Genomic DNA, 25,757 nt, shown 5'->3' with positions numbered 1-25,757 from the left:
AGGCTGTTGGGAGCTGAAAGAGGCTGTTGGGAGCTGGCAGAGGCTGTTGGGAGCAGAGGAAAGGCTGCTGGAAGCACAGAGCTGTAAGGAGCTGTTGGTTGTTTTGGAGGAGCTCGTCATGCTGGCTTTCCTGATGAACTTGGCTGTTTTCATCCTCCAAGGAGCTCAGGACCTTGTCACCGAGAATGGCTTTGGTTCACTTTGGGGGAGCTCTCGTCTTCCCTCTGAGCATTGCTTCCTGGCTCTGGAGGGGAAGATGGTGCACTGCTCAGTCTCCTGAAGAAGCTTGTCACGTTGGCTTTCCTAATGGGAACTCGGCTTTCCTGATCATCGGAGGAGCTTGGGACCTCACTGTTGCTGAGGATGGCTGTGGTACCTTTTGGGGGAGCTCTGGTTCTTTTGAGCTTCGCTTCCTGGCTCCAGTGCAGATCCCTCAGCCTGCTAGCACAGACCCTTCATCCCTCTGGCACAGACTTCCTAGATTCCACCAGACCTATGGGCCCTTCCAGTGCAGATCCGTGAAACAGGTCTGTGTGAGAGGTTGTCGTAGGCTCTGGGCCTCCAGTTGGATTCGTGGGAGGCACTGTTATGGGCTCTAGGTCTTCAGCTGGGCTCATGCAGGACATTATCGCTGGATCCAGGCCCTCAGTTGGATTCTTAGTCTATAGTGTGTGGACAGATTTCCTGCACTCTCTTGTGTATGATTTTTTGGGTGACTATTATAAATAATCTTATAAAATATGTGTCCTGTATTATATTGTTCCCTTGCAATAAACCCCAAACTGTGACAATATTCCTATAACTCTTTTTGTGCTACTGTTAAACACTTTTCCCCTTTTCTTTTAGCATTAAAAATTATCCATAGGCATCAGTATTTCCCTTTATTTTTCATTGTTACACAAAAACGAAGATAATAAATCACAAAAAGCTGTGATAAAAACATCACAACTATTGTTCTTGGTCTCTAGCTTTTAATGTAAAAATATCTTAGTTTCTATTATTTTTAGTAATGCTTAAAGTAAAATTCCTTCTCAGATTTTCGAGTAAATTATAGCATAGTAACAATGGAATAACTTGCCTTTTAGAAATAATGTACAGGAAACAGGATTTCTATACTTTGATGATATAATCAATGACAACCTGAACATATTAAAAATAGTTTCTTTTTTAATTTAAAAAACTTTTACTTAATTGCTTAAATAAAAAATAACATTAAAATAATCTTTACATATAGTTATAAAGGGTGTTACAGCTTGAAAAAGTCTCTTGTAATTCTGATAAGATGAACATGATATACCTAGGATGTTCTCACAATATGGAAATGTTAAAAACTAAAGACTTCCAACCCTTGGTAAAACCAGAGGACTTAACAGACCTCACTGTGAGTGTAATCACTTCAATCAACCACTTTTATAGACTGAATGCTTGTGAGAGACTGGGTGTGGCTCGATCTGGTTCCGAGAGATCTGGAAGCTGAGGTACCGCTTTCGGGGTGAATGGCCCGTGGATATTTTGCAGCAGTTGCTTGAGGAATGGTTTGCTGAAAAAATAAACATGTGCTTGAGAACCTCATAAGATGATTATACTATCATTTCGTTATCTGTCATTTAACCCAATAAAACTTGTTAAGCATCCAGCAGACACCACAATGAGGCAGGTGAAACAGCCATTAAAATAAACAGGACGAACCCTTTCTCCAAAAGGAGCCCAAGTGCAGTTGGCCACCTGCGGGGCCACAATTGAATGAGCTGTATTTCAGAGCCGTGGGGCTGTTCCTCAAGGAGGATGCAGTGGAAAAGGCTTATGAAGGCTAAGCAGAGAAAGAAGCTTCATGGTGTGTGACAGACATCCCTGCCCAGTGTCCACCTTGAGCTGAAGTGGTGCACGGGGTCCAATCCTGGAGGACGTGGGAAGCCCCAAGGACCCAGGCTGGCTCTGTTTCAAACCAGAGCAAAGCAGAGGCCTCGTACTTCACCTGGTTCCCCTGAGAGCAGGTGAGCTTTTACGGTCACATACGCGTAGGTTTCCCCAGAAGCCTGGTGCTCCCTTACTGTGGATCACGACTTTCTAAGCAAGGAAATAACGAGATGTGGAGGACACATATCGAGGGGAGGACGTGCCTGCCCACCACCTCAGAGCACAGGGGGACGTCTTGGGTATGAGCACTGCAGTGTTAAAGCCAGGGCACGTCGGACTCAGTCCATAAGAGATGTGATCCAAAAATATGGTGAATGTTTACATAAAGTATTTTATCACAGTAAAAACATAGTGCCAATAATCCCCCTCAAAAGACTCTTCCTAGCTTCAGACACACGTTTCCCATCCTTCTGGCCACTTTCTGAAGCAGCTCCGGAAGTGCTCCTTTGGGAATGTTTTTGAATGGGTGCCTCTATGTCCTGAAACAACTCACAATGCTTGGGTCAATTTCTATCAAAACATCATGGTATTTCCACATCCAGCTGTTGACAGGATCCATACCATGTGACTTCTAGCTCTTCCTAAGGCCAAACTGATATGAAACGTAAACTTTTCGAATTGATTCAGGACATCAAGGTGCCATGGCAGCACAACTGAGCACACTCACGGCCGGACTTCAGAACTGCTCCGGAAAGTGGCCCGGACGCAGGGGCAGTGCGTTGGAAGTGAAGGCGGGCACTCTGAGGGGACTGGTGACAATATGTCTTTTACTGTAATAAATTTAAACAATGTAAACACTGCACTTCTTGCCCAGCCCTGTACACAGCACACGCACATGTATGGGTGATATACAAAAGGCTTTTCTTTCTCATCCGCAGCACAGCTTCCCATAGCCTGCAGCGGGATTTGTTATCAAGTTCTCAGTCACGTACACACGGGCTTCTATTAGGGTCCAGAAAAAGATCACGGGACATCTCTGTTTTAATTTACAATGCCATGTGAACACAGTTACCTCACAACATAAAATCTAAAAAGACTTAGAAAAAAAGGAATCCTAAACTCCTGCCTCGCCTCCACCCTTCTGTCTGGCCCTGGTGCTTACACCTCTGGTCTCTACCACACCTGGGGCTCAACTTCAAAATCAAGCCAGTTTCTGAGATTTAATCATCTAGGACGCACCTCGTACGTAGGGAGAAAAACTTAAAAATCACCTTTTTTTATTAATACTCTCACATACTGAGTAGACAGGAATGTTCTCTAATACTGAGGATTTGTGAAAGGGTACTGTCTTTTAAGACCAATCCTTAGTTCTCTAGTGATATGTTCTTGTTACTATTTTTAGATTTTACTTTGTGAGGTAATTGTTGATTTCCAGGGTGCTGTACGAAGTAAAACAAAGATATTTCATGTTCTTTTTCTAGTAACTTATAGTAAGTTAAGTTTGCTTATGGTTTTACAGTTTACAAATTGCTTTCATACATCTCTTTAATTCTCACATTATCTTATATAATCCTGAACCCAAAATAAGGGTAGGAGGTGAGTATTCTTACGATCTTATTTACAGAAGAGAAAGTGGAAGCTGAAACATTTCACTTGATTTGTAAATGTCACCAAGTCAATGAGGAGGAAACTGAAGCACTATCTCAGGTATTTTTGCTTATTTCTTTTTTAAATAATATATACCTTCCTTTCTGTAACAAATAGAACCTGATTTTTTAGAAAAAACTAGAAATATACTGACAATTGTACTGACAAAAGGAGAAGACTTTTTAAAAATGGGGATAAAATTAAAAATCATAAAAGTAGGGAATTTTTTTTTTTTGGTTTTTCAACACAGGGTCTCACTATGCAGTTCAGGCTGGCCTTGAGCTCACTTTGTAGCCCAAGCTGGTCTTGAACTTGCAATGATCCCCTGCTTCAGCCTCCCAAAGTGCTGGGATTACAGGTGTGCACCACCACACCTGGCAAAAATAGGGAAATTTTTGTAGTCAAATATCTGCTACATGAACGGCTGGTTCATGAGTGAATAGCTTTGTCTTAATTCATTATTCATTTTTACCATTTGGAGAACCAACACACTGATTACTCTTGGTACCAGATAATTTTTCCACTGGAAGAAACATTGTTTTGGAAATCAATATTTTAACAGAGGGAAGGCAGATGTCGCCCCACATAAGTGTCCAGACTGTGACAACAGTAAGGCCAGGGCAAGTGCCAGTCACATTAGATTCTGATCTCGAAATGGCACTGGAGGGCTTATTAGTCTGCAAACGCTCAGGAAAAGATTTTCTGACAACAGGTCCTCAAATGCGGACTCACCACTGTGACTGGATGGTGTTTCTCCACAACAACTGAGCTCATGGGAGGAGAAACCCCCATTATTGCTAAACTGCTGTTAATCCTGTTTTTTGAAGCAAAATCACACCTCCCTGTGATGCGGGCAGTAATTGTTCTTCCAGCTCTCTGCTGTGCTGAAGTCACAACTCTTGGCACATACTAAAACAAACAAGAAACAAATATCCGGTTGGTACAAAATCTATGAAAAAATAGAGATTACTTTTGATAGCTCAGATAGCACTTAAAATAATTGTATATTTACCAATTTTAATGTGGGGAAAAAAACTTAAAGCAAAAAGTAAAAACCAAATACTCCAAAACACCCCTGTAATCTTCATATATCTAGTATTGTATAAGATTTTAGGGATTTAAAAAAACTTCATTTGAAATAGTGACGGCTTCGCAGGAAGCTCGAAGACTGTGTGGAGAAGTCCTGTGTGACATCTGACGCCAGGTGGTGCTCGTGTCTGGTCTACGGCTCTTCAGGCCTATGTACATTCCTGTAACTCCAGGGCCACCGCGACAGACCCCTCCGGCACCACGAAGACACCTCGCGCCACCATTGCAGCCTCGCCCATCTCCCTCCCGCAACTCTGTCAGACACTGTCATTTTTGTGAACTCTTTGACCCTTGGGCATAATTAATAGTATCACTACATATATTCTTTTTTGTTCTGCCTTTTTTCTTCTCCCTTTATTAATATACTTTTTCAAGCATTAATAGACATGCTATAATTTTTAATGAGATGCTTTTCAGTGACCAACTAGTTTGTCTTTCTCAGTTATTTTCCCATTTTATATAACATATTTTGGTTAAAAAAAAAAAAAAGATTTTTCTTTTTTTTCTAACAGCAAAATGGTTTTACTATGAAGGCCAGGCCCAGTCAGACACCACTGCCAGATGTGGCAGTGCTGAACTGTAACATCTGGGGAGGGGTGGACACCATGCCATGCCACTGCTCTGCTGGTATATGCATCTCCTGGCAATCCCAAACCCAGCGTCGGGAAAAGAACTAAACAAGCAGAGTTTAAAATAAAAGCAAACCGTTTACTTGAAGGTGGGGAAAAAGGGAAGAGAGACTGAGAGACAGTCAGTTACTCTGGACAAGTAGGGAGTATTTGAAAGGGAAGTATGCCAACATTTTTTTTTTTAGTTATTTTTATAGGATATACTGCAAAAAATGGGACGATCATATCAAAAAGTGCTACCAGCTTTTACAGCTCTCTTGCTGCTCATTGACGGAAGACAAGAGATTACATTTACATCAGGAGTAGTGCATATGTCTACTCAGGCTTTTTCTCTTGAGACAGGCCAGCTACGTAGCCTAGTCTCGAACTCAGAGCAATCTTCTGCCTCTGTCCTGAGTGCTGGGATCACAGGCATGCACCACCACACCCAGCTAACTCTTGACTTTCTCCCCACTGTTCAAGTCCACCTGTGGCTCACTACATGTCTGCACTCAGCCACGAGGCCTGAGGTTGTCTACTGAAAGGAGCGAGCTCTGGGAAGGACGGCTCTGGGAAAGCCGAAGTGACAGCGCCCTCACATCCTGAGAGGGCCTGAAGGGAAACGCATTCAGTGGGGTTCTGCACTTCTTTGGAGTTCGCAAAGACTCTCCCCTGCACACAAAACTAGGCAAAGATGAAAATGAAGTGAGTGTAGGAACAAGAGCCCCTATGGTAGAGGAAATGCAGTCGCAGTATCCGTTCGTGGCTTAGCTGGGTCTACAGTCATCGCCATGGCCCATCTATTGTCAGAACGGCTGCATCTAAATAGCTATCTAAGTGCGGCTGCGGGGACAGGAGACCCCGGGACGTGACACCAGAAGGCCAGTGCTTTCGTCCACACCAGGAAACCAGCAGATATGACACATGCTAGCAAATGTGGCGCAGATGACATGACCGCGCTATTTAGGAAAAGAGGATAAACAGAAGAAACCGCTCACAGAGTTTAGAAAGAAAGACACAGACTACTGTTTCTCACTCTAATTCTTACAGAAATTACTTGCCTTTAAAAACTAATAACTTACGGATCTTATAAATCTAAGAAATCAAATGTCAGGTTTTAAAATATTTGCAGATGTCATCACGGACTAAACTAGTTTCTGACTGTAGGAAAACTTTCTAACCTTTTTTTTTTATTATAAAGCTATGTACAAAGAAGATTTTATAACTAATGAAGTTTTTGTTTTGTGGGCAGTAGGGATTGGGCCCAGAGCCTCACACATACTAACCATGCATTCTAACAATGAACTACCCTCCTTGTTCCCTGATGGAGATTCTTTAACACTGTTCTGAAATATAAAATTAGTGGCTGACAAAAAACTTCTTTGCCAGTAACTGAAGACTGAAGTACAGTGGGGCTCGCACCCTTACCCTGCTCAGCCCACTGAAGGGAGTTCATGCTCTTCTCTGTCTCTCTTCCCTTTTTCCCCACCGTCAAGTAAACGGTTTGCTTTTATTTTAAACTCTGCTTATTTAGTTCTTTTCCCGACGCTGGGTTTGGGATTGCCAGGAGATGCATATACCAGTGGAGCAGTGGCATGGCGTGGTGTCCACCCCTCCCCAGATGTTACAGTTCAGCACTGCCACATCTGGCAGTGGTGTTTGACTGGGCCTGGCCTTCATAGTGAAACCATTTTGCTGCTGGAAAAAAAATAAATTTTTTTTTAAAACCAAAATATGTTTTATAAAATGGGAAAATAACTGAAAAAGACAAACTAGTTGGTCAGCAAGGGCGGGGCAAACGCTATGGCTGGCAAACACCCACCCATAATGGACAGCCAGCCCTCAACCCAGCTGAGAACTGCTTTAGATGCCTTCAGTAAGAAGCCAATACACACTGCAGTAAAAAAGGATTTTTAAAAGATAGTCATTTCAATTGAACAGAAGCTGTCTTAAATGACGCGTGTATTTACCAAGAGGCAGCTGCTTATTGTCAGATGGTTTATTACTTGTACTTGCTAGTAATACTTATGCAACATAATCAAAATTGCATACAGTAAACTGAGGACTGACTTTTAAAAAAATCAATATGCACATTTTAGGAATATATGAAGAAATGTTATTGGAAAAACTGCTGCTAATGAGGAGGAAAAATACCTAGCAGGTTTCTATAATCAGATAGCTTTGAAAGTTTTGCTAGTTCACACTGTGCTTTACAGAAACGCTGGAAAATAGAACATACATCAAGTGTGGCTGCACATCAAAACTGGCAAGTCAATACACGTGTTAGGATACAATGCTAAGTAAGGATATGTACATCATTTAAAGAAATCATTCTTTGCTTTAACTGAAGTTTTGGGCAAATGACCACTTACTGGTGCCAATCATGTTAGAGATCATTAAACTTATCAGCTGACCAGACTTTAAAAATAAAGATTCTAGCATTTTTCCCAACCTTTCTTGGTATTTCGCTGTCAACGTAAACAACAAAATCAAAAGGAATGGGAAAAGTTCTGACTGTTCACAGGAACACATGAATATTTGCATCTTAGTAGATGAAAGGGAGATAACATAGAGTTGGGTGGGAAAACAGAACTCTGAGGTCAGACTGTCAAACTGGAATTCTAATTCTCTGTTACTACGTCCACAAGCAAGTTACTCTCTTTAAGCCTCAATCACTTCATTTGTGAAACCTAGGAAGCATTACCAACTGCTTAATGATACCTTATCACTTTTTGTTCTGATAAAAAGAAAGGCTAGAAAAGTAATCTTGCTAACTAGCTCTACCATGTAGCTTTAAAGTCCAACTAAAACTATTGGACCATTTCTCTCAACTATTCTGGTTAGAAAGAGAGTACAGCGCCATCTATTGTTCAGCTTTGCAAACTGCAACATATTTGCTTGCACACCTGCCTAACCTATTTTTTTGAAACAGGTTTTCCACCATGAAATTCTGACATTTTCTTTAACATACTGAGAATTTCTGCAGAAAAGAAAACAACTCTACAGATGATGATATTACTTAATTAGGATGGCGATCCACGCTCCAGTTATTTTCAATTCTCTGCACTTTCTGCACATACTTCCTTTCAGCTACCAGAAATACCAAGATGTCCATAGGAAGCTTCTGTGATTGCAAAGACAAGAAAGATAACGAGGCCAGGATCACAAATCTTACTTCCCTTCTGCTCCACCATGACTGGTTTGACATTAAGTTAGCCAACGAATGAATTTGTTCTTTTGCTATTACAGTTCTTTTTAAAAAACCAAGAAGACATACTTGGGGTACACTTGTGTGTTAATTATAAAAGAGAAAGCAAGCTAGCATGACACTCGCGGGGAGATTTACTTGATTCTCCTCTGTCTCTCGAGGCTGCACTCAGTGGAGGAAACAATGCACATCTGCTTTTGAGGGGTGGGCAGTATGTGGGAGGGGGGCGGATGGGGAAGGGCTGTTCATACTTTCTTTTTGAGACAGGGTCTCACTAGGTAGTGCAAACTGGTCCTGAATTCACTATGTAGCTCAGGCTGACTTCAGACTCTACAATCCTCCTGCTTCAGCTTCCCAAGTGCTGGGATTACAGGCACACGCCACCACAGCCGGTCAACACTGTTTTTTATAATACGAAGACTTCGGAATTACTTCAAGTATTCAGAAATACTTCAGAATTACTTTCAACTTTAAAAAGTTGGCAACAGAGAAAGGGTGGTGAGCTAGCACTTATTTTTTCCCTATGTATATTCAGGTTTACATACAAATGAGGATGTACTGCTATAGTTATATTCTAAGAAGGAAAATGAAAAATTTGAGATGTGTGTATTATCTGCATATGTGACATGAATGAGAAACCAGAAATTTAAATAAACACTGAGATCAGCTCTATAGTGTAACACTTCAAAATGTGTAATCATGGAAAATAAACACAGCTGAACATGTGTTAGGGTTGAATTTTAGTATCTTATTTCTAAATCAAAACTCCCCCACACATTCAAATTTCTCTTAATGGCCATGTGCTACATATATATATGCCAGAACGAACATAGTAAGTAGCAGGGCTCGACATATTTTTCTCCAAAGTTAGTAGCTCTCAAAGGGCAGAAACTGGAGTCAGCTAGCAGCCTAAGGAGGAGCAGTTATCTTTACTAAAGAAGCTGCCCAGGGTCGTGGGGCTTCAGACCTCACGCTATCACCTTTCCTCTGAGGTCAGTGACCGGGAATCAGGAGAATCACTTCATGACACCCTGTGCCTTTGTGCCAGAGCCGTGCCAGAGCAGAGACAAAGGCCAGAGTCCTCTGTAAAAAGTCCACAGAAGTGAGCCTGATAAGCTGGGCTATGCCCCGTTCCCGCTCCATCCCCTCCCGAGAAACGCCGGAAAATATCTGTCAATAGCATAAGCCCAGGGGTCCAGTCAGGACGTGCTTTATCTACAGCTTAGTGCGTTCCCCCTCCAGCCAGTTTCGCACGTACGCGAGCACGCGTGCGGGCGCACACACACACACACACACACACACACACACACACACACACACACACACACGCAGTCTCACTCAGGACCCTCCCCCAGGCACGTCTCTAACAGCGGCTCAGGGACCATAGGAAAAGTTATCGCGTTTTCATCCAGTTATGAGTGAAAGGTTAGAACCTAGCCAGGGTGGAGTCACAGAGCAGCGTCACGGTGCGCCTCCACCCCAGGAGAGGGCAGCGGTGGGCGGAAGAGCGAGCCTGCGGCTAGGGGTACCCTAACCTCCTGGGTCCTCGAAAACTCCAGCTAAGCCGCTTCGACCTGAGAAAAAGTCTACCCTCAACTCCTACTCCAACCTGTTTTTGGAGGTGTCTGAAAAACGTTAGTGAAAAGCTCTTTATTTTTATTTGACTGTCACTCCTCCGACAGCGCTGGCGGCTGCTGTTTCTCACTACAAATCAGTGTGTGGCCGCTCTGCCCGGAACGTCTTCGTGGGCTTGCCCCGGACCGCACAGACGCTTTCTCCCCAGAACAGCGCTGTGAACGAAAAGTACGCAGGAGGGCGCGGGGCGCAGCTCGGCACAGGCACCTGCGGGCTTGCGCGGCCCGGGCCTGGTCCGCGTGCCGCACACGCACACAGCCATAAACACACCGCCACGGCGGAACCTCCGTTTACGACATCCCGCCCCGGCGCGGACCTACTCACCGCCTCTCCGGGCGCAGCGGGGGGCGCCGGCCCGAGGGCGCTCCCAGACGGCGCGGACGCCGCGACGGACGTGACGGTGACGGAGGTGGCGGAGGGCGCTGCGCTGGCGCTGGCGGCCCCGGCCGGCCCTGCGGGTGGGGACGGCAGCAGCTGCCCGAACGCCGCGGGCTCCAAGTGCGCAGAGTGTTCTCTCCCGGGAACACCGGGGCCGTACTCCTCCTTTTTATTATTTGTGAAGTCGGTCCCTGTAAATCACAAAGTCAGCTCGTTAACATTCCCCCCAAGGGAAATTTGTGACCCCAAGGCTACTGTTCTTCCCCAGTAAAAACATAACGGTTCGAATCTGATCCTAACAAAAACTGGAGTCACCGGGGTCCACTATTTTTTCAGTTAATGCAGCTTCTCATATTAGCCAGTCAATGTCACTGTTCCCCACCAAAACTTCAGACCACCTGCTTCAAGACGCAGGAGCAGGGCCTTGCTAGTGTACGGAAGAAAAAGTAGGGACAGCACCAAGACGGCCAGTGGCGAGCAGCAGAGAGACCCTGAGCGTCACGGTCCAGAGGCCGGAGTACAGCACGCGAGGACGACAAGAGGGAAGGGGTGCCCTGGAACCAGGAAGGATCTGAAGCATGAACTGAAGCCCACGGAGAGAGTGAAGAGAGAAACTTCCACAGAGGAGAAGGTGGCCGGTGGCGCCTTCTCCCGGAGGCGGGGCTTACTGCGCCCCAGCACGCCGCCACTGCCGGCGAACCGAACCCGGAGGCCTCCAGAGACGCCGCAGTGGATGGGAGCGGCGTCTCCCTCAAGTCAAGGACAGCTGGAGTGAAGTATTTCAAGTTCTAAAGGAAAACAACCTTCAACCCCGACTGATGTACCCCGCAAAACTATCTTTCGAAACTGATGGAGAAATAAGATACTTCCATGACACGGAACATCGGAGGAAATTTGTGACCCCAAACCAGCACTCCAAAATGTTTTGAAGGACGTTCTAGAAAGAGATAACGAGGACTACAACTCCACGAACTCCAGCAGAAGGAATCCACCAGGAAAGACAAACAATTAAACAGAAAGAAAAAAGAGTGGGACCCAACAACAGAAAAATAACATGACAAGAGTAAGTCAATACATAGCAGTTATAACCATCAATGCTAATGGTCTCAATTCACCAATCCAACACAGACTGGCAGAATAGATCAAGGAGCAAGATCTAGCATTACGCTACATACAAAAAAAACCACATTTAATTCCAAAAGAAATTCATAGGCTGACAGTTAAAAGATGGAAAACAATACTACATGTGACAGGAACCCACAAGAAAGCAGGGATAGCTATTCTATTTGCAAGACAAAGTGAACTGCAAGCCAAGACTGATTAAGAGAGACAAAGAAGGCCACTGTATCCTTGTAAAGGGAACAATCCAAGAGGGAGAGATAACAATCACAAATACATATGCAATACCAGTGCACCCAACTATATAAAACAAATATTAACACACCTGAAAAATCTCAATACCCCACTGTCACAAAAAGATCAACTAGACAATCAACAATGAAATATTAGAACTGAACCAGACTTTTGAACAAATGGACTTAGTAAGTGTCTACAGAGTGTTCCACCCCACAATATCAGAATACACATTCTTCTCAGCTGCACACTGGACGTTCTCCAAAATAGACCACATACTAGCTCAGAGAACATGCATAGGTAAATTAAAGGAACTGAAATTATCCCGTGCATATCAGACCATAGTACAGTGAAACTGGAAATCAATGGCAAAAGAAGCCACAAGAACGTCATAAACACATGGAAACTGAATAGCACCCTCTTGAACAACGAATGGGTCATGGAAGAAATGAAAGAAGATATTAGGCAGTTTCTACAATTAAATGAGAATACAACGTATCAGAACTTCTGGGACACAATGCAAGCAGTCCTAAGAGGGAAACTGATAGCAGTAAAAACCTGTACCAGGAAAACAAAGCAAGTGCAAATAAACAAATTAATGGTGAACTTCAAACTTCTAGAAAAAGAAGAGCAGGCTAAGCCACAAGCTTATATAAGGAGGAAATGATAAAGATCAGAGCAGAAATTAACACATCAGAAACTAAAAAACAATACAAAGAATCAATGAATTGAAGAGTGGGTTCTTTGAAAGATTAAATAAAATCGACAAACCCTTATCCAACCTTATCAAAAAAAAGGAAAGGAAAGCCTCAAATCCACACAACTAAGAATGAAAAGGGTAAAATTACAATGGACCCTGAAGAAATCCAGAAGATCATCTATACCTAGTTTGAAAACTTGTATTCTAATAAGATGGGAAATGCAGAAGAAATGGAGATTCCTAGATACATATGAATTACCAAAGCTGAATCAAGAAGATATAAAAACCCTAAATAAACCAGTATCAATCAATGAAATCAACAATGTAATTAAAAACCTACAACAAAGAAAAGCCCAGGCCCTGATGAATTCTACAAGAAATTTAGAGAAGACCTAACACCACTACTTCTTAAATGCTTTAATGAAATTGAAAGGGAAGAAGCACTCCCAAAGTCATTCCTGGAAGTACGCATTATCCTGATACCAAAACTGGAGAAGGACGCAACTAAGAGAGAGAATTACAGGCCAATCTCCATAATGAACACAGATGCAAAATCCTCAATAAGGTACTAGCAAACAGGATGCAGCAAATCACCAAGATTATACACCGTGACCAAGTGGGATTCATCCCAGGGATGCAGGAATGGTTCAATATACATAAATCGATAAATGTAAGACACCATATTAAGAGAGCCAAGGACAAAAATCACATGATCATCTCAATAGATGCAGAAAAAGCTTTGGACAAAGTCTAGCACCCATTCATGATAAAAACCCTATGGGAAATTGGAATAGATGATCTTTATCTCACTCTGATCAAAGCCACCTATGACAAACCAACAGGCAACATCATACTAAATGGACAAAAATTGAAGGTGTTCACTCTAAAATCAGGACAAGACAAGGATGCCCACTGTCTCTACTCTTATTCAACACAGTCCTGGAAACTTTAGTCACAGCAATTAGACAAGAGAAAGGAATAAAAGGAATAAGGATAGGCAAGGAAGAAGTTAAATTATCATTATTTGCAGATGACATGACACTCTACATAAAAGACCCCCAAAACTCCACTAAAACACTGCTAGACTTAATAAGCAAATTCAGTAGCATAGCTGGATACAAAGTCAACATTCAAAAATCAATAACCTTTCTGTACACGAATAACATGCTCACTGAGAGAGAAATTAGGGAAACAATACCTTTCACAATAGCATCCAAAAAAATGAAATATCTAGGAATCAACCTAATGAAGGATGTAAAAGACCTCTACATTGAAAACTACAGTACTTCAAGAAAGGAGATTGATGAGGATATCAGAAAATGGAAAGATATCCCTTGGTCTTGGGTAGGAAGAACCAATAGAGTGAAAATGGCCATACTCTTAAAACAGTTTTAGTGCAATTCTGATCAAAATTAAATAGCATGTCTCACAGAATTAGAGAAAACAATCCTAAAATTCATTTAGAACCAGAAGACCTAGAATAGCAAAAGCAATTCTGGGCAACAAAGGGAAGGCTGGGGCATCACAATCCCCAACTTGAAATTATACTGTAAAGCTCCTGTGACAAAAAAAAAAAAAAAAAAAAAGCAAAGTACTGGCAAAAAAAAAACAGACCCAAAGATCAATGGAACGGATTAGAAGGTGCAGAAACAACTTCAGACATAAGAAGCTACCTTATCTGTGACAATGGTGCCAAACATATTCACTGGAAGAAAGACAGCCTCTTGACTATACGGTGCTGGGAAAACTGGCTCTGCACATGCCAAAGATTAAAACTGGATAAAATTGGACTCTTATGTTTCACCATGCACCAAGCTAAATTTGAAGTGGATCAAAGATCTAAATATTAAGACAGAAACATTAAATCTGCTGGAAGATAGAATAGGTAAAACTCTTGAAGGCTTTGGTGTAGGCAAAGACTTCATGAATAAAATCCTGATTGCACAGCAATGTTCACAAAGATTCAACAACTGGGATCTCATCTTATTAAAAAGTTTTTGCACAAGATGAGAAACCAGCAACAAAGTGAAGAGACAACCCAAAATGTGGGAAAAAATGTTTGCCAGCTGTTCCTCAGACAAGGGATTACTGCTGAGAACTTATAAAGAACTAAAAAATCAGATCTCCCAAATTTATAGACCCAATCCAAAAATGGGCATCTGAGATGAACACACAATTCTCAGATGAAGAAATACAAATAGCAAATAAATATATGAAAAAATGTTGAACATCACTGGTCTTTTGAGAGATGCAAATTAAAACACTGAGATTCCATCTCACCTAGGAAAGAATGGCTATCATCACGAAATCAACCAATAATAAGTGCTGGAGGGGCTGCGTTGTTTGTCCACCTTCTAATCCATTCCACTGATCTTTGGGCCTGTTTTTTTGCCGGTACTATGCTGTTTTTATCACAGGAGCTTTACAGTGTAATTTCAAGTTGGGGACTGTGATGCCCCAGCCTCTCCCTAGTGTGAGAAGCATTCTCCACTGTTGGTGGGTATGTAGACTGATACAACCACTGTGGAAATCAATGTGGCAATTCTTCAAAAACTAGAGTTGGATGTCCCATTCGACCCAGCTACTCCCCTTCTGGAGATCTTCCCAGAAGAATTACATAAACATCATACCACAGCTATATGTGCATTCATGTTTACAGCAGCACAATTTGTAATAGCTAAATCTTGGAAACAACCCAAATGCCCATCAAATGAGGAATGGATGAAAAAGATGTGGTCATTTTATACAAGGGAGTACTACTCAGCCATAAAGAAGGATAAACCAAAGACTTTTATAGGTAAATGCATGCAACTCGAGACCATACTTATAATGAAATAAACCAGACATACATGTCGACATTGTATTGTCTCCCTAGTGTGAGAAGCTGAAAGAGTAAATAAGATCCGAAATGTACAATAGGTATTGTAAAATGGGAAGAAACTTCAAAAGGAAAGAGAAACTGGGATGGGGTAATGGAGGAAAGAAGGAAGAGAAAAGCAAAAAAAAAGATATATATATATATGTGTATATATAAATATATATATGATAGTTAAGATAGTTATAAAAAAGACAGTTATAATACTAATTTCTCTTAGTTCATTGAAAAGAAAGGTTTGTGCTGATATTGTTTGGACAATTAAATGCTGATCTCTTGTACTCTGAGTAACTAATTCAAAGATAACGATATACAATGTACTAACCATTGCTACCTTCCTATTGTCTTGTTTTGAAATTTTGTTTTTTTCCTCTTTAAAAATAAAAAAAATTTAAAAAAAAGATAAAATAAATTCGGTGTTCACTGGAACCTGAGGTAGGTGTACAGCTGTCACACTATGACGGTGATATACACGGTCACACAGAGCCTAAGGGCCTGTGTCCTTCTGCACTTCACACTGCTCTCCTGGTAAACGCCATGCATTTGGATCTTTGGAACTATTTTCTAGAATCACCATACCCCTTCTTATTTCCATATATTGCTACTAGCCTAGCAAAAACAGTGTATTTTTATTCTGCACTTTTTAACAAATAGTAATAAATCAATATAGTACTGTAACCATCATTACTTTTGACACTGTAAAAGAAATGGGTTTTTAAAAAATTTTTTTTGTTTTTTTAACTGGGGTCTCACTATGTTGTCCAGGCTGCTTTTGAATTGCTGGGTCATATGATGCTCCTGCTTCAGCCTCCCAAGTAGCCGAGACTACAGGAACTTAACACCATGCCAGGCAAGAAACGTGTTCTTGGGCTGGGGATGTAGCTTCACGGTAGAGCACAGACGAGGCCCCAGGTTTTTTTTAAGTGTAGCAAAAGTTTACTGTGGAATAGGAATAGCTCCTGAGAGACAGGAGGGCTCCCGAGTGGGCTGCCACTGGGGTCCTTTGTCAGGGCAAATTTATACAGCAAAGTCACAATGTGGGTACAACATGGGTCAAACTAAACTCAACCTATAGGATCACACATACAGCGGCTTAATAATATTAATCCAATAGGGAAGCGGGGCATGCAGCAAGGCTGTATGGCTGGTGTCATTACTTGGGCTTATCTATGACTTCTAAAACAGAACTGTTTGGGAAGGGATGGGTCTAGGTGCTCTGCTCACCCACCCATGTGTCTGATGAGTATCCAGGCTTAATGGACTGGGTGGCACTAATTACAGCGGAGTCTCAAGTTCTGCTTATCCATAGCGAAGCATGTTGTCAGAGGCCCTAGGTTTGATGTTCAGCACCCCCTACCCCTAAAGGTTCTTCTAGTTAGACTGTATGAATCAAGAATAAAGAGCACATCTACACATTTAACTGATCATAGGGACACTGCACACAGCAACTGTCTGTCACAGCTGACGTGTACCCTTGATTTAAGGATTGAGGGGAGTCCGGTGCAGTAGTGCATGCCCTAGGGATGCTGAGGTCGGAGGGGTTGCAAGCTTGAGTCCAGACTGGGCAATGTAGCAAGGCTTCATCTCAAAATTAAAATTATAAAAGGGCTGGGGATATAGCTCAGCACAAAGGCCCTGGGCTCAATCCCCCATCCCACACACAAAGGAGGAAATGGTGTCAGCTTCCCTAACCAAGGACAAAGGAGTTCTTCCATTTCAGATTCATTTCTCCCTCTGCGTTAGAATGTGGTTAGTTTCCACTTACGACTACATCTCTCTGGTACCCAACAGCAGAGAGGTTTGCAAATTCAATGAGCTGTTTCAGAATACTGAATAGAAGATATTATTTTTAAATGCTTTTCTGGATTGTTTTCTTTTCATCCAAAAATTTTGGCTTATGCATTAGTCCTTTTCTTAAACTATTTGTGTATGAAAGAGTTATAGTAACCTTGCTAAAAAAGTTTGATGATGGTTACAGTGCCTAGAACCTTTGAAATCCTCTGATGAAAGGGTCTAATTCACTATAAAATAGCACCGCTTTTAATGTGAAAACAAAACAACATGCACACACACAGGGTTTTAACATATTTTTTGATGCAATGCATTACTAAGTATCTGGCTTTTGGTGGTGGCAAACATTACCAGTACAGAACTGATACAGAGATCAGACCTGGTCATGGGACACCGTGGAGGAGGGGCAGGTGACCCACTCTCCCTAAGGTGGGCTCATTTATTGGTTTTCCGTTTATGAGAGAAATGTTAGGTTTAATAGGAATTATTCCTACTTTAATGGGGCAGCTTTTCACAGTTTTAAAGTATTTTTCTACTGTGCCTAAAATAGCTTGAAAAACTGGCAGGTATCATTTTAAGGTCATTTTTTATAGCCAAACTCTGCCTTCTTCATAAAAACCTCCGATTTATAATTCACAAGATTTGAGATTAACACATAACATGAGGCTTGCTGGAGATTACACACAGCAGAGGACCAGGACAAACAAAAATAATTTAATAACTATTTAATAGGACTGGTATATTAAGGCAGCTTGCATTATTTAAAAGTGCACTATAAAAAAACAACTGTTTTTTTTCTCTTTCTGTACTGGGAATCGAACTCATGACCTTGGGCTTGCCAGGCAGGTGCTGTGCCGCTGAGCTAAATCCCCAGCCCAAAAACAGTTGTTTTAATAGGAGGGACCCAGAAGTAATTTTTTTTCTTATGAGAATTTAAAAATTAAAATAGCTGTCAATAAGATGTTACAAAATCTACATATACCATGAAGCATAGCCAGCATTAGATTACATTGAGCTTTTGCCTTTGGTAGCTCCACTAACATTACTGTAGTGTGTATTTCATAATTTTTGTCCTCTTTATCACTCATATTTATGGTAAGTAATGCCCCAGGTCACTTAAAACAGTTGGGTTCTCAGAGATAGCACTGGCTACATATGACAGAAGACTTCAGAATAAGTCTTAAAAGGAATAAAACAAATCAAGCTGTATAACTGTCAGAATACATTCTCTTTCTATAAATCTTGTTATGTATAATGGCCTGTAGGAGACAGATCTGTATTTGAATTTAAATTTTAAGATGGTAAACTTACAAGGCAGCAAAATATTCTAAGTAACCTTATCACCTTCTTAAGTGAGAAAGTTTTTTGTGATTGAGTGTCATCAGTTCTAGTGGGACTTGCTGCTTATAAAACCCAGCATCTCTTCCAAATAGACAAATCCTCAATTCAGTATATGCAACATACCAATAATTAGAGCTGAAACAGACCAGTCTATCATTGAGGGTGATGAGTTGGTCTTCAGCACTGATTTTCAAATAAGACCATTTACTGGAGAAATCAAGTTCTTATTGGAGAACTCAAGTTCTTATTTGAGTACTGGCAAGATAAATAATTCAGCCTTGTGGTTCTATGATTACAAGTTTCTAACCTGCAGATGGACCACACACCATGACTGCTTCTCGCAGAACAGTGATGGTGAACCTTTTAGCACCTTCAGTGATAACAGACAGCTGATAACAGATAGTGGTAACACGTGCCATGGGCTCACCACCACTCTCACAGAATGATCTGCCCACACTGTCACCAAAACATGCACAGTTTAGATATTACATGTCTTTTGGTGCCATAAAATGGGTGCACAGCAAGTGCAGGGAAGTTGTTCATAGGACTGAAATCATTTAAGAATGTCACACAATGGAGCTGTCTCAATGATGAGAAGGCCGAGTCCAAGAGGGTTTTATATGAGGGAACACGGCACAGACAGTCACGTATTTCATCTGAAGCTTGGGAGGCTGCTGGAATTAAGACAATAATTACATCTTATCAGCTACATGTTAGAGTACGCTTTGTTGTTTAAAGTTCTTTTGTGGATTTCACTGTGCAAAGAACCCCTCTAAAGCAGGCTAGTAAGGTGTACATCATCTGCCTTCTCTGGAGAAAGAATCTAAGCTGTACATTGGCTGCAAAGGGTTCTGGTCATGTGCCTTAAGCCATGCGGACAAAACCACTACATGGACACTCAGACTCCAGGCAATGTAAAAATGTCATTAGTTCTTTTCTTTGGAGACCAGGTCTCACTATGTAGTTCAAGCTGGTCTTGAATTCATTATGTAGCCATGCTGGCCTTGAACTTGCAGTGATCCTCCTGCCTCAGCCTCCTGAGTGCTGGGATTACAAGAATGCAACACCATAACCAGTTGAAATGTAGTTAGTTCTAACAGGACTTTTTAAAAATAAAATTATTTTACTGACTTCTATAAATATGCTTATATCTAGATTTGTTGAAAACGAGTTTAATTAAGACCTTTTTCAAATTGGAAGAAAAGTTCCTTTTAAAGTGGGGAACAATGAATAGGTGGGAAATATTTGGTAAATAAAACAGTCCAAGGAATTTGGATATTTAGGAAAAATAGAAATTTCATAGTTAGAGGTATTAAAATTACTAGTTAAAAGAAGCTTAAAATAATGTTCTACATTAAAAGTATTACTGTAACCTTTAGCTTAATTACAAATTGACAGGTTACCTGATCTGATCTAAGTAACATAAGTAACTGTAACTGAGCTAAATTTCATGGTGGATTTAAAGCTGAATATGACATCGTGACATTAAACAGCGCCTCGATGAGATATATCCATCACAGATTAGTACTGCAGACCGTACTGATCCCTAAAATTGTCTTGAGTTCTTTTCTGAAAATAGCAAAGAATCTTCACTACCAACCTGCATCATTTCTGTTTTGAAATATAGTCATGGCTTCTAGATTTAATGCGCACACCCCCCTCATGAATGCTTTCTTCATAGAATCTTCAAAGTGCTCTTTCTCTTGTTGCATTCTCTGAATCTCAGCTTTCGCATTTTCCAAAGCTCCTGATAACTAAAATAAAGATAATTTGAAAAAAAAATTTGAAACACAAGAAACAGTATTACTGCTAAAAATATAGACATACTATGATGTTATTCTTATACAGAAGAATAAAAACAGTTTCCCATGTACCTCTTGTGCTATCTTATTTAGTTGTATTTTATGCCCGAGGTTTCCATCAACAAACCATTTTCAGTCCTAACCATAAAGTCAGGGCTCAAATAAGTAGAATTTTATACCAGTTTCACTGAAGATTGTCAGTGTAATTTTTTTTTTTTTTTTTTTTTTTTTGAGACAGGGTTTTGCTGTGCAATGCAAATTGGCCTTTCGGCCTTGAATTCACTTGGTAAATCAGGCGAGTCTGTAACTTGCAGGGATACTCCTGCCTCAGCCTCCTGAGTGCTGAGATTAACAGGTATGTGCCACCATACTTGCCTTGCTGTCAGTGTATTTTTGCTACAGCAAGCAGAAACACTGAAGCAACACCCAGGATTTGGAGGCAGATTTATCTATGTTGATGAGCACTGATCAGGGTCATTACGAAAATGTGAGGGCCCGATTTCTGGTGGTCTAGGGCTTATGAGATAAGCAAGCAGGAGGTACAGAGCAGAATGGCTTGGCAGTTGGGATTGGTTCTTACAGTGTGCATCACAGTGACCAGCTGTTTCTAAGAAACAAAAGTAACAGGAACTGCAGCTGGAACTATTACCTGGGCAACTATCAAACTGAAGTGTACTACTTGGGGAGGGGGTGGGAGCTTCTGCTACATTTTCATTATACAAAAATGTCATTTTTACCACAAAATTTTTATGTAGGATACTGAACAAAATACATTGATTTACATGAGCCACAGTTACCTCTGATCCGCTCAGGAAAAAAAAAACCCTAAACATATTTATAGAATTTTTAGAAAGTGAATGCTATCTACAGAATTTAAAGTGCAGAGTGGATTTAGGTATGGCCTGTTTTTTCCCTAGACCAAACCTGCAGGGACTGTACTTTTGCATGTCATTTGAATTACAGAAAATTATTTGTATTATGAAATTTATTTTTAATATTAAGAATTTAGTGCCATAATGATGAAGTTTCTTATTATATTTATTTCATGAGGACTGCCACATTTTTCAGATAGTTTTAATTTCATTTTAGGTGCCAAATAGTTTCCCATGGAAACAGTATTAATTTTATTATTAAAAGTCAAAGAAAAATAATTTCAATTTATGTGCATCTGCTTTATATCAACCCTGTACGAATATAATTTAAATTAATAGGATAAAATCTTTTTTGTTTTTATTTTTGGCTATATACACAGTAAAACAAGAAAGCTAACTATAAACTACTAATGACTCTACTCATCTTTCCTATTGCATTAATAAAAAGTGAAATTGAAAAGAGAAAGTTACCATAGCAACTTTGGCCTCATAATCATTGGAAATCTGGATGCAAACTTCTTCGGCTCTTGCCTGACAAGCTCGCTCTACCACCTCCTTCCACTGCCTCTGCACGACGGAGCGCCAGCCCTTCCAGACTTTCTTCAGGAGGGTTCTCTGGAAGTACTGGTCCGCTAGTTTACCTTCATAAACCTAAACAGAAGTAACAGACAACCTCACAGCCACAGTGCACTGGGGCACCCGACGTGGTGCTGAGCGCACACTCAGACGTTCAACCCTCCCTAAGGACACTGTCCTTTAACGGCCCCCAGGAGCGGGCTCGGAGGCAGGAGAGCTGCCTAGGTCACATGCGTGGGAGGGAGACGCCAGACCTGCCTCACGCCGCACCTCATTCCTTCCATCGTGGCTTAACACAGCTAGTCAAGTTAGGGGAAAACAGCAAACCAAATCCAAGAAAACGTGGAATTTGCTAGCTTACCTATGAAGTTGCACATTGTATAAATATTTAAATAAATATTCTCGATATGGGTCACTTGACAACTTTCAAAGCATGGTGTACTCATTTTAAACAACTTATTTCAACATGATTAAGGTAGACTTTAGCCATTGGGATTAATTAAAACATGAAAGCACTAGGATATACTCTTGTGCTAGTTAATCTTGAGCGTCAGCGCGCCTGGATTAAGAGAAGCCTGGAAGCTGATTAGATCTTCCAGCCAGGAGCTTGGAGTGAACGAACCCGGGTTGGCGGATGTAGACTGCTGGAGGTGTCACCTGCAGAGGTGCGTTCTGGTCCCGGCCTCTTCCCCGGCTCTCTGCTCCTGCCTGCCGTAGCTGAGGAGCTGTCCTGCATCGCAGCCTTCTGCGATGGCCATTTCTGCCTTGGAATCAGCTGATCCCGGGCTGAAACTGTGAGTGAGAGGAAGCCTCTTCTTCCTTAAGCTGTGTCAGTTATTTTTTTCCCAGCATGGAAAGCTGAGCAATACAAACCCGTACGGAGAAATTCTGTTCCATGGTAACAATAACTTTTTCCTAAATACTACTAATCTCTTGGAAACTAAATGTACAGAAACTACTCCAACGCTCACACGCACATGCATGGAGATATATACCCTTCCCTATACTCATAGGTATTACATATCTTTTCTCTCATGTTTTTCTACTGTGATGTCAGTTTACTATTTTGATATATTGATTCAGTTCTTATTAAATTAAAAGATGTTCAGGTTTAAATTACTCATTTAATTTTTTTTAAAATTAATTTTTTAAATTAAAAAAATCAAATCCAGGCATGGCTTTTTTGATTCTCATGCTAAGGCAAGTCTACACAACAAACATTTGCAGTATTTTATAATGTATGACTATAGTAATATCTTTTTATGAAGAGGTTATATGCAGGAATTTTATTTTTAAGAAAGGGTCTTGCTATGTTGCCCAGCTGCCGATGAACCTCTGGACTGAAGCCATTCTCCTGCCTCAGCCTCCTGAGTAGCTGGGACTATAGGTGGATGAAAATGCTCTCATCTAGGTACTTTAGAAGTATAAACAATATAGGAAGCATATGATACACTTAAGATTATGAATTAATTTTCTACATAACTGTACTTGAGTTCAAATCCAAAAGAAGGCTGATTACCAGGGCATTTATAATTCAGGTACAATCCTTATTAAACTATGATGAAGTAGTAAATGCTCTATCACAAGAGATTTGCCTATAGAATCTGAGGGGTGTTTTTTGAACACTATATAAAAATCAAAATCCTTTGAAGAGAAATAACATCACAAGTTCATTTTGACTTACTAGAAAACACATCTTTCTTCAGCTTTAACAAGAGTTCTGATAAGTGCTGTTACGGTCTAGATTGAGAATGTCTCCCCAAACCTCATGTGTTCCGATGTGGGGATTTTGGAAGGTGATTAAGTCATGGGGGGGCTACAGCCGACTTGCTGTTAAGAGGTGGGGTCTGGCTGCAAGAGGTGGTCACTGGGGGTGTGACTGGAAAGGTGCATATTCTTCCTGGCTGTTTCCTTCTCTGCTTCCTTCCCGCCATGACATGAGCAGCTTTCTTCCACCAGACCCTTTCACTATGCCCTTCCTGCCTTAGAGCTGGCCAACTATGAACTGAATCCACTAAAACCATGAACCCAAATAAGCCTCTCCTTCAAGTTGTGGGTACAAGGTACTGCAACTCAGCAATGCATAAGTGCCTACACAGGATCCTAAACCTTTCTGAGCTCAGAAGTCTAATGTAGTCAGCGATCTTGTATTTACTTATACTCACATCCTGTCTGGATTTGACATGGCCAATCCGCCAGTAGAAGAATGTTCGCATCAGCTCTATCCTTTCCTTTTGTTTGCTTATGGCATGAGACAAGCTGGAAATGACCTGTAAACAGCAATTAACCCAATTATTGTGATATTACAGTAATAATGACTGGTAAAGTGATTTTTTTCATATATCAAAAAATGCTAGAGAGAATTGTTATGAGTCTCTACTGTATTCATCTAGTCAGGGTCATTATTATTATTCAAAAGACCACAAAAATTTCCCATCTGAATATACTACATATTAATAAATAAAAGGGAATAAGAGGAAAGAAACCTTCATTGTATATATTCTGTATATGAAAATTAATGCAGTTATTTACATTTGATTCAGGAAAACAATTGTACATTTGAAAGTTTTGCTATATATACAAATCCACTACACTTGTGAGCACGGCTAGGTTTTAAATAACTTTTAGTCATTTGTACTAAGTATCTTGGTATAGGAAATTTTCAATAACTGTTTAACAACTTTATGGTTTAAAAGTTTTATAAAAGCAAGTAATAGTGACTTTTTGATGTTTCCTCAGAGATTATTCTTGTTCTTAAAAAAAATTGAAGGCCTTCAAATCCTAAGATAATATTCTCTCTTACAAAGAACCAAACAACTTTAAAATGGTCACATTAAAAAATACTTAATGAACTGGACACATTTACCAACAGACATTTGTTACTGTTGTGCTTTTCAAAGGAGGAAATGGCACACATTCAAGGTAACTGTTACATTTTATTTCTTAAACTAGATGGCAGTTCACTTTATTCATTTTCATAAATTCAACGTGATATTAAAATATTTAACAATCTTAGAACAGGTTTTTTTTGAAGATAATAGAGAAAATGACTGGCATTAGTATCTATTGGTTAAAAAAATAAACTACATAAGATGTGCAATTTTATATTATATCCTGCAGAAGCAAAGTATGGTATATTTAAAAAACACAGTCTCCATCTAGTTCCATTGCAACATCTGAGTGCTATTTCCGCAGACGCACGACTGCAGGGTTGCCCCGAGTCCCTCTACTCTGAATGCTACTGCCCTCTGTCCATCCAGCGCAGAGATCTGCTTCCCACCTGCTTTGCTCAGGTGCTGTCAGGAGGCAGAAGTCTGGCAGAGACTTCAACGTTAACCTCAAATTCTCAAGAGGCGGACAACGTGAAACTAGGGATATTTCCTGTGTTTATTTTCAGCCATAAAGAAAGATAGAATTTGAGATACTTAAAATATTCCCTAAAAGGTCAGTTTAAAATGTGGGTAATGCCGGGGATTGTGGTGTGCGCCTGTTATCCCAGCACTCAGGAGGCTGAGGTACGAAGATCACCTTGAGTTCGAGGTCAGCCTGGGCTACATAGTGAGTTCAAGGCCAGTTTAAACTACAGAGAGTGATCCTGTTTCAAAAAACCAAAAAACCAAAACAAAACAAAAATAAAAAGTGGGTAATATTTATTCCACGATGTTCTCTAAAGAGCAGATGAGCGGGTATTAGAAAAATAAAAATTGGTGCACTTGTATTTAGCAGACACTTTTAAGCAAAGATAAAATGGCATCGAGTTGGAGGGTTTAGAAAGAATATCCCTTATGGTTAGGCACTCATTTTTCTATAAGGTTGTGAAGCAATTTCCTGTTTGTATCTTGTATGAACTAAATAATCACCACTTCTTAGAACTCATTACTTAGTAAAGTATTTATTGAATCTCAATCAAAAGGAGATATAAAGCCAGCCATGGGGTCATATGCTAGTAATCGCAGTACTCGAGAGACTGAGGAGGATTGCTGTGAGTTCAAAGCCAGCCTGGGGTACACAGTTAGTGTAAGGGA

At 40.7% G+C, this 25,757-nt stretch overlaps 1 protein-coding gene across 3 annotated transcripts in view; it reads right to left on the bottom strand.

Moving 5' to 3' along the window:
• Positions 1 to 864: 864 nt before the first annotated feature.
• Poc5 (POC5 centriolar protein) overlaps positions 865 to 25,757 on the bottom strand; it is a gene marked incomplete at its 5' end in the record, with an annotated part of 36,843 nt that continues 11,950 nt past the window's right edge. For all 3 annotated transcript variants that reach the window (XM_013514890.1, XM_013514892.1, XM_013514891.1), the window contains 6 exon segments: positions 865 to 1,540; positions 4,237 to 4,413; positions 10,369 to 10,613; positions 20,083 to 20,236; positions 21,628 to 21,807; positions 23,898 to 24,002. In XM_013514890.1, the coding sequence (XP_013370344.1) occupies positions 1,397 to 1,540; positions 4,237 to 4,413; positions 10,369 to 10,613; positions 20,083 to 20,236; positions 21,628 to 21,807; positions 23,898 to 24,002 (1,005 nt within the window).

This window comes from Chinchilla lanigera, unplaced genomic scaffold (genome assembly GCF_000276665.1).
Source record: "Chinchilla lanigera isolate Chin_1 unplaced genomic scaffold, ChiLan1.0 scaffold00024, whole genome shotgun sequence".
NCBI lineage: Eukaryota > Metazoa > Chordata > Mammalia > Rodentia > Chinchillidae > Chinchilla > Chinchilla lanigera.
The sequence above is the reverse complement of the archived record's forward strand: the minus strand, read 5'-3'. Positions and strand labels throughout refer to the sequence as shown.